The following is a 9,907-nucleotide window of genomic DNA, read 5'->3' as shown; positions in this document are numbered from 1 at the left end:
AGTCATACATATATAGTATATCATTTAGCCAACAGCTATCTCTCCCAATACTCTCATGCACATGTATGCCTGGTTTGGTTGAATGTACATGTGTTCCGAATGTGGAAAGCCACCGCTAGAACTTTTCTCCCTGAGAACAAAAAATTGGGCATGTTAAAATCTAACATGCCCATTCCTTCCCTGCCCTGTCATCCACCTTTAGGGGAGAGTTTAATGAAATGAAATTGTTCCTATTTTGTATTTCAGATAGGGAGTTTAGATTATGAGCCTCATTGGCATTGCCTAGTACAGCAAGTTGGTGCCATATGAGCAAGTGACATTATATAAAAAGACATATTGTATAAAAAACACAAGGTGAAACATGTTCTTTTCAAATTGCATTATTTTTTATTAGGATTATGTATGTGAGCTGCACAGAATCTTGTTACAACACTAAAAGACAGAGAATAGGTATGGCCTCCTATAATAGACTTCTAACAGAAAGTTCAAAGGTAGAAATGGCAGAACGCATAAGAAAGTAGAATTGAAAATCTGATGTGACTGCTTGTTAGAAGGTGCACACAAAGGGCAGCACATAGCAGCAGTGAATAGAAAACCACTGGCCAGCTGAAAAGTAAAAAAATAATAATGTCAGTAATGGTACAGATTATATCCCACACTTTACAGGTTAACAAAATGAATGCCACGGTTAAGATTAAATTGGAAAGCAATACTTATGTCTATGGGTTGTTTATGGTATTGCAGCTTAGTTGAGCTCTTCTTGCTCTATGATTCTGATATCAATGAGGCCCTGACAATCCCCAATCGAGATCATAGTAAGATTTATAATATAGAAAGGCCTTGGATTCCCAACAAGAGCAGAAGCAACTGGGACAATAATGATATATGGAACCAAAGAACTGAGTCTACAATAGTTTTTCTCAGAAGGCCAAAGGACATGTAAGAGAGACCCCACTGACCCACAATCCCTCCAACCCCTATCTGTAACTGAAGAGTATATCTGATGCAGTCTGGAAGGGGTATGCTTAATGTTTAGGTCTTTGGCCCACTGTGCATACAAGCCGAGGAGCACAAAGGTTTGCAAATTACCTCATGTATTGTAAAGGTGTTTAAGCAACTTAGGTTGTAAATGAAACATCTGCAATCATTTAGAATTGGGCTTAAAGGAGAAGTCCGGCGAAAAGTTTTATTACAGTATTGTATTGGCCCCAAAAGTTATACAAATCACCAATATACACTTATTACGGGAAATACTTATAAAGTGGAAAATTTATCAAACTGGTGTAAAGTAGAACTGGCTCAGTTGCCCCTGGCAACCAATCAGATTCTACCTTTCATTTTCCAATGAATTTGTGAGGAAAGAAAAGTGGAATCTGATTGGTTGCTAGGGGCAACTAAGCCATGTCTACTTTACACCAGTTTGATAAATGTTCCCCAAAGTGCTTTTTTCCCTGCACTTACCATTGCATCAAGGCTTCACTTCCTGGATAACATGGTGATGTCATGACCTGACTCCCAGAGCTGTGCGGGCTGTTGCTGCTGGAGAGGCTTGATGTAGTAGTAAGTGCAGGGAAAAAAAGCACTTTATAAGCATTTCCTGTAATAAGTGTATATTGGTCATTTGTATAACTTTTGGGGGGCAATACAATACTTTAATAAAAATTTTAGTGGCCCTTTAGTCTCATCATTGTCAGCCGCACATAATCTGTTTTAACAGTGACATTTATGGCCAATAATGATGGCTTCAATGCTTGCATGAAAGATGTGATCAGCCGGCAAACAAGTTTATTCCTACAAATGATTATCGGCCTATGTAAGGCTGTGTTTCCACATTCGGAAAGTGTTTTGAATTCCGCCATTTCTCCTGCAATAGGCTCTTGCCGATAATACTAGCAACACTGTGCAGTTTTGGAGGGGGGGAAAGGGGTGTGTGGGTTCCACAGAGTTTATAATGCATTCCGAATGCATATGTGGAACCACAGTCTAAAAAGGTCCTTACCTAAAAATTTCACTTTATCTATGAACTTCTCCAACTATTTACAGCCCCAACTGTTCAACCATGTCTGATAAAGAGACCTAGGTAGTCTTGAAAGCTTCCAGTTATTAAAATTCATCAACTACTGAGAATGTTTTTTTTTTTTTTATAATTAGGGTAACTTGTTAGTTCTATCCACAAAACCACTGTTAACAAATAAAAAGGTCAACTCTGCTACATCTGTAATATTGTTCCCCTGTATACTTACTTGGCAAATAGATAGCAGTGCACCATGACCCACACATATGGGGGTTTAACCAGGCCCAGTGTGTGTAGTCTAATTTGGTCCCATCCTCATTTATATACTGGTGGCCCTGCATAAGAAACAAAAGGGCAACATTAGAACATCTATAAATACCCCATGTAATAGGAATCAATACTGGGCTTACTTTCATTTCCTTTCTTTACATTTTACACCTTAAATTTTATCGTTTAAAGGGGTTATCCAGCGCTACAAAAACATGGCCACTTTCCCCCCTACTGTTGTCTCCAGTTCAGGTGCAGTTTGCAATTAAGTTCCATTTACTTCAATGGAACTGAGTTTCAAAACCCCACCCAAACTGGAGACAACAGTAGGGGGAAAGTGTTCATGTTTTTGTAGCGCTGGATAACCCCTTTAAATGATTCTACCAGAAAGAAACCTAAAAATATGACCATACACATAAGATATGTGTCAGCAGAACCAATCAATTTTGTTGAGCTAGGCCAACCATCTATTGTTTATATGTTGTCTATATATTGTTTTATATATTGCTTTATTCAGATAATAACTGTTGATGGTGGATGGGGCGTGTTCTGCTTGTACCTTTTGTTTTTAGTGAGAACCCCACCAACACTGATATTTGGCTGTGTCTTTCTCTCCCCATTCAAAAAAAATGCATGCTTGGACGTACAGTATATGGGGGATAGCTTATGTGTATGACCAGCTCAAGATGAGTTGAATAAGAAGTGTTTAGAAGAGGAAGCTGGTGGCAGACTACATATTTTATTATATTTTTTATTTTCCTTTAGTTCAGTAGTAAGAAACATTTTCCTACCCTTCTTCTACCCTTCACCCATGGCATTTCCCCATCCCCTAGTTGAACTGGATGGACATGCCAATTTCAATCATGCTTACTATGTAGCTTCTGTTATGACTCTGTTGCAATTTTATAATATTTACTCTCATTGTGTTATATTTTTCCTGAATGGATAACGATAGTTATCAGTTTTCATAGGGTCAAGACTCAGTTTAAGAAATAAATACATGTATGTACTGCCATCATGGGCAGCCTTGTCCAGATACTTACAGCATAGGGCTTGTAGACACCAATCCATAACCAAGAGTAACTGTTACCACACCCTCTTTGTGCCAGAGTTCTCACACTATTGTCAGTCTGGTAATTGTGTATGGAGCTTAGATGTCCACGATGACATCGACAGAATTTCTAAGCCAAAAGAAAACATAGCTATTATTTGGCATTCACTTTAAGGGTATGTTCACACTGAGTAAATCAGGCGGAACTCTCCTCCATGGAATTCCGCCTGCCTCCACTCTCCACTCAAAGAAGTGACATGTCAATTTGAGTGGAGACCGGAGGCAGAGTAGGAGCGTCCGCCCTCCCATAGACAGACTATGGCACACTGAGGCAGGCGGGATTCTGCGGCGGAGAGTTTCGGACGTGGAATTCCGATTGGTTTACTCAATGTGAACATACCCTAATGCAGTAAATGGGCATCAAACCATGTAAGGTAAACTGCAGAGAGATAAAAAATTTGGCCTAAAGGGAAGGTATTGTCTGGATTTACAAGTGGTTATCCAGTGTTAGAAAAACATAGCCTTTTTCTTCCTGAGACAGCAGCAGTCTTGTGTCCAGCTCAGGTGTGGTTTGTAATTAAATCGACTCTGTACCCACAATCTGACCTCCCCAAACCACTTGTACCTTCGGATAGCTGCTTTTAATCCAAGATCTGTCCTGGGGTCCGTTCGACAGGTAATGCAGTTATTGTCCTAAAAAACACTTTTAAACTTAGCCCTGTGTCAAATTGGCATGGCCTAGAGTGTCTATGCCCTAACCTTGCACCGCCTCTCCATCCCTCCTCCCCACCCTTTTCACTATTAGAAATGGCCATGGCAGAATTTCTCTTATTCCTCACTTGTCTGAACAGTGTACAGGTGCCTTAACGATCCAGCACATGTGCAGTGTTCCCACAGGTGATGAATAAGAAATCCTGCCCAGGGGCATTCCTAATGGAGAAGAGGGCGCGGAGAAGGGACGGGGAGGCAGTGCAACCCTAATGCACAGACACTCTAGGCCACGCCAAATTGACACAGGGCTGCAAGTTTAAAAGTTGTTTTTTAGGAAAATAACAGCACCATCTTCCGAACGGACCCCAGGACAGATCTTGGATTAAAAGCAGCTATCTGAAGGTACAAGCAGTTTGGGGAGGTCAGATTGTGGGTACAGAGTCATTTTAAGCTTCATTCACTATAATGGAACTGAATTGCAAAATGTTACCCAAACTGGAGACAAGAGTGGTGCTGTCTTAGGAAGAAAACAGCCATGTTTTTCGAATGCTGGACATCCCCTTTAAAGCTAATGTAATGTAAGGTTGGGAACAGGGAGGTGGTTTGGAGAATGAACTGCGCCAACGGGATCTACACGTTGGTGCTGACCAGGTGATATAAAAAATCTCATTAGGCATGGTTGTACATTCGGTTACAATAAATGTCCACCATCAATCAAAGTGATGGACTCAAAGTGATTTTGTTTGGGCCCCCATAACCCATTCGTATCTCCACCTTTCTGCTTTGAAGGCGCACACATGTGTACGCCCAGGTATCCGGTACATGTGTCCTGATTTCTCGGTTGGGCCCTACTGCGCAGCACAGATGCCAGGGAACACTAAAGGACTGTACTGTAGTCTGTGCAGGCCTCAGTGTGGGACTGGGGTACCTGTGGCCACCAATAGAACTGATTATGGGGGGCACCCAAATAAAGAACCCCTCAGAAGTGATATGCTGACCTGGTCCCATCCTGCACAGATGTATCTGTGACCAAAACTCCCGGAATAACAATAACTACAATTCTCAGAATGCCTTACACTTATGAAGCTCTCAGAGAATGCTGGGAGTTGTAGTTTCCAAGAGGACAACTCCTTGAGTTGTCTGCTCATTTTTACTTCAAATGCCAGCACATCCTGAGGGCTGCAGACTGTCAGTAAATGCTGGGAGTTGTAGTGCTTGCAGCTGTTGTACTTGGAGGGTCCTAGGTGCATTATACACTGGATGCTTTGTGGGGGGTGAATATATAGCTCAGAGTGTGGAAGTGACCCCAGAGCAGCACTAATAGGGGATAGAACAAATGGGCCCTTATTCACTGATGGGGCATAGGTGGGATACATGTACTGTATGTGGCTGCACAGGTGGGATACATGTACTGAATGTGGCTGCACAGGTGTGATACATGTACTGTATGTGGCTGCACAGGTGGGATACATGTACTGTATGTGGCTGCACAGGTGGGATACATGTACTGTATGAGGCTGCACAGGTGGCATACGTGTACTGTATGTGGCTGAATAGGTGGGATACATGTACTGTATGTGGCTGCACAGGTGGGATACATGTACTGTATAAGGCTGCACAGGTGGGATACATGTACTGTATGTGGCTGCACAGGTGTGATACATGTACTGTATGTGGCTGCACAGGTGGGATACATGTACTGTATGTGGCTGCACAGGTGGGATACATATACTGTATGAGGCTGCACAGGTGGCATACGTGTACTGTATGTGGCTGTATAGGTGGGATACATGTACTGTATGAGGCTGCACAGGTGGCATACGTGTACTGTATGTGGCTGCACAGGTGGGATACATGTACTGTATGTGGCTGCTTAGGGGGGAGATGAAAAATAAAAGCAACCATGCTGCAGGGGGGAGGGGGGCACACATATTGGCTAAAGGCATAAACTTACAATAAAACTTAGAGCATCAGAGAGGGGGGCGGGGGCTCTGTTCTTTGTCTTACACATTCCATCCTCTATCTTACAACTTCCAGCAGCCTGACACACTGACAATAATCACTCACTGTCAGAGCTGCTGCTGCTGTTGCTCCTCTTCCCAGTCCTGTCCCTGGCAGCCATAACCCTGCAGGATCCCTCCAGTCCCTGTCATCACATGCTCTTTTTCCTCTCCTCCTCACACAAGGGATGCTGAACAGTGGAATACAGGAGGGGGAAGGGCTGTCACCACATGCTCTCTCTCCTGTCCTTCTCACACAAGGTATGATGGACAGTGGAGTACAGGAAGGGGGGGGTCTCTCATTATATGCTCTCTCTCTCTCCTCTCCTTCTCATTCAAGTTATGCCAGACAGTGGAGTACAGGAGGGGGTGTCAGCAGCAGCGTGCAGGAGGAGAGGAGGACCAGAGCCAGTCACTAAAGGGGCCCGACAGGAGCAAGGGGCTCACACTTCCTGGGTGCTGATGCAGACTGGTGGCCCCACTAGAGACATGTGCCATGCTGAGCTGACACTTTAGAGTCTGAGCCTGGCGGGCCCCTCTATTGGCCTGGGCCTCTGTGCAGCTTAACAGGCTGCACAAGTGATAGGTCTGCCTCTGGAGCAGTCATTTAGTTACTAAACAGTTGGTTAAAAAGAATATGCAGACTTTTGTACCTATTATACAGGGATTCTTTGTGCGGCCGAGCAATGCGATTAGTTGTGCCTTATAAAAACACTGAAAGGAGCATCGATAGCTTGTGGACGCTGTTGGCCTTAAAATCGGTAAATGTAAAAGGACTCAAAGTTATTACCGTTTTTGGAGACTTTGACGACCTGCATGTTTTTTCTTTACTACAGAATAATTATTAATCATTAGCAATTGTGTCTGTTATTCCAACTCAGCCCCTACATTTGAGCTACGCTTAGCTGCAGTGCTAGACATGGCCACAGGGATATAGATGGCACTGTCAAGTACTACCATAAACAGTTGGCTGGAGAGTCTTGCCCTCTTTGTTCTTCTGATTGTTGTTAGTGTCCGAAACCAAAACTCCAACATTTATATATCATTACTCTATCCTAACAATTCACTATCAATGTTAAAGTCTAGAAAACCTTTTGTTTTGTCATACAGAAAATCACATTTTTGCCTGTGTAAGTATTCAACTATCCAAAGAAATAATGCATGCAAACCTGGGCATCTGCAAAGGTCCTTGCAGAAGTGAACAGACGAATGTTGCAGGTTGCTTTGCCAGGAAACATATTGCCATGTCTAGATCCACATTTTAAATTCAGCGAGACATTATGGCATGTATCCATCTGGCAATCATTTTTATGGGTATTTTCAAGAGTCCCTGGCATGTCACATTTATTAAGTTCGACATTTGGAACAATTCGTTTGTCTTGAGCATCCTGAGGACACATGCCTAAAGAAGATAAAGAAAACATGCAGTATTTAAAGATGTCCGCAGAGAGAAAATAAAACAGGGAATGGGCAGGGAATGGGGGGCATAAAAAGAATATTTTTATTTTACCATATTTACCATTTCCCGTGACCAAGCAGCACCACGTCCTGCTCCTGAACCCCCATTGGCATTGTCATACCTCCCACCTGCTACATCGCAACCTGGCTGACAGATGCCCCAATCAGCCAGTCAGTGACTGTGGCGGGACACAACTACAGTCAAGGCCCAAGGCATTAGGCCAATATCGGCCGTTACAGCGGATGATTGTCCCGTGGAATAGGAGGCAACGATCAGCCGACACCGTTCATGTATGCTGATCATTGCGTCTTTGTCTTTCAACATGTTTGGAAGACAAACGACTTTTATAGCAGCGATCACTCTGCGGAATAGGAGCGGTGGCAGCAGACCGCCGCTATATCCTATGGGCTGCCCAGACAATCAGCGATCACCCGCGGCCGCCCCCGGGGAACGATAAGCAAACGAGCGCCGGCAGCTGTACCACTGTCCTCTCTAATATGCTGTGCCACTGTTCTCTCTAATGCACTGTACCACTGTTCCCTCTAATGCACTGTACCACTGTTCCCTCTAATGTACCATACCACTGTCCCCTCTAATATATTGTGCCACTGTCCTCTCTAGTGTACTGTGCCACTGTCCCCTATTCACTGTTTACTACAACTTTCATCATTGTTTGCAGGGCATGATGGGGATATAATTCTGCAACCTGGAGTTACACATGTTGGTGAGCACAGCCCATACTAGTCTGCCCCCCTGGTAATGCTCACCTGTCCTGGCTCCTGTTCTCATGTTCCGTCCTCTTCTGCTCAGGTCCGGATGCTGTGTAATGCAGGGAGATCTAATCGCACCAGTGGCAGGACATGGAACACAGGACTCCCTGGCAGATACAATTAAATACAACCTTGCTCACCACGGTTTCCTGAACTGGCTGTAATTTTCACAGTTGATTTAGGAGAACTGCAGAGTGACAGCATGTGTTGAAGGGACCCTACTGGCCCCCCTAGTATACAGAAGCGACCTTTGCAACCCCGATTGCTACACCAATGTCTTCAAGTATAGACAGGGTATCAATAGACTGCTGAAAGCTGATGCATATTTAAAAAAAAAAAATGAAGGTATAGTACCGATTTACACAAACATTTAATTAAAATAATAAAAAAGAAATGACTCAATTGCGAGTAGAGTGTTAGCTTACCAGACTCTCTTGCAGAGATGGTCCCCACTAGAAGCAGCAGCAGGAGATGCAACATGTCTGTTAGGAAAAGAAAATGATCTTCAAATCAAAGCATTCTCTTAAATATTTGAGACTGACGTGTCAATCTACTGTATGTACCTTTGTAGAGATTGGAGCCCTTGGTAACTTAGAAATTATTGTGGTCTTCTTTTGGATGCTTTCGTATGTTTGTTAAACCCATTTTTTCTTCCATTTATAGATGAATATCGGGAAGTTGTGGTCTTATGTGTTTTACATTGTGAAGAGAAAGATTACCCAACGTGATGATAATCTAATCTCTGAATACACCTGTGGATTACCCAAGTGTTAACAAATGTAAAGCAAATGTGTCAGATCTGTTGTATGGGCATTCAGCAGAACTACTGCTATTATTTCCAGCTGCTGCCATGTTTCCTTGCATGTCACTTCCTATAGGGATCCTACATGCCGTGGCCCGGGTCCCTGGATGCAGGTGTTGATGCAGCTGGTGGGCTCTGGTGTTTTGGGTTAACTTTGTCACAGTCGCCAGGAGTGGTAGTACCCATCCCCGGACACACGGGCACTGCGCTTGACAAGAGGACAATTGTGTGTGTGAGGGTGCAGGAGCAGGTGCGACGCAAGAAAGGTGAAAGAGTCCAGCAGTTAACCAGAGGTTCTTCTGCCTAACTAGCTAGGAGACCACCAGGTTAGGTAGCATGAGCGCCATGCCTCTGTCTCTGGGCGTAGCTAACTCCTCAAGATTTCCCAAGGTAGTCAAGCCTAGTTAGTAGGATACTTCGGCTCTCAGCCACTTTGTCCTACTGGCAAATAGTCCCTCATCCTTTCCTTTAGGGGTTGACTGTCCTGACGTTGAGATGGATCCCAGGCATAGACAAGGGTTTATCCAGCTCATGGTTTCCGAACTTTTAAGGTTCTAGCACTATATGCTGTAGTTTCAGTCTCTATTCTGAACTGACCTCTCTCCAGGCTAAAACTCCTCTGTAACAGGAAACCCATATCCTATATAGGGCTATGTCACAGGAAGAAAAATAGAGAGATTGTGAGGGTAGAAGGCATGCACATGTGATTGTTCAATACAACAGTTAAAGGGGTTGTCCAGTGAAAATCTTTTTTTTTTAAATCCACTGGTTTCAGAAAGTTATATAGATTTGTAATTTACTTCTATTTAAAAAGTTCAAGTCTTCTCATACTT

At 43.5% G+C, this 9,907-nt stretch overlaps 1 protein-coding gene across 1 annotated transcript; it reads right to left on the bottom strand.

Moving 5' to 3' along the window:
• Positions 1-364: 364 nt before the first annotated feature.
• On the bottom strand, positions 365-8,913 carry LOC138798749 (snaclec agglucetin subunit beta-1-like). The gene is made up of 6 exons (XM_069979324.1): positions 8,836-8,913; positions 8,698-8,754; positions 7,213-7,445; positions 3,325-3,462; positions 2,244-2,349; positions 365-606 (listed from the first exon to the last, which is right to left on the bottom strand). Exons 2-6 carry the CDS (start codon positions 8,750-8,752, stop codon positions 548-550), a joined length of 591 nt encoding a protein of 196 aa, XP_069835425.1. The 5' UTR covers positions 8,753-8,754; positions 8,836-8,913; the 3' UTR covers positions 365-547.
• Positions 8,914-9,907: the final 994 nt, after the last annotated feature.

This window comes from Dendropsophus ebraccatus, chromosome 8 (assembly GCF_027789765.1).
Source record: "Dendropsophus ebraccatus isolate aDenEbr1 chromosome 8, aDenEbr1.pat, whole genome shotgun sequence".
In the NCBI taxonomy this organism is placed as follows: domain Eukaryota; kingdom Metazoa; phylum Chordata; class Amphibia; order Anura; family Hylidae; genus Dendropsophus; species Dendropsophus ebraccatus.
This window is presented reverse-complemented; position numbering and strand designations above follow the sequence as displayed.

Bases quoted from the DNA above. Each gene is read 5' to 3' on its own strand.
- LOC138798749 (XM_069979324.1), bottom strand. From the start codon at position 8,752: ATGTTGCATCTCCTGCTGCTGCTTCTAGTGGGGACCATCTCTGCAAGA. The intron at 7,446-8,697 runs GTAAGCTAACAC...TATCTTCTTTAG, and splicing joins CATCTCTGCAAGAGAGTCTG to GCATGTGTCCTCAGGATGCT. The intron at 3,463-7,212 runs GTTTGCATGCAT...CTTTTGGCTTAG, and splicing joins GGACCTTTGCAGATGCCCAG to AAATTCTGTCGATGTCATCG.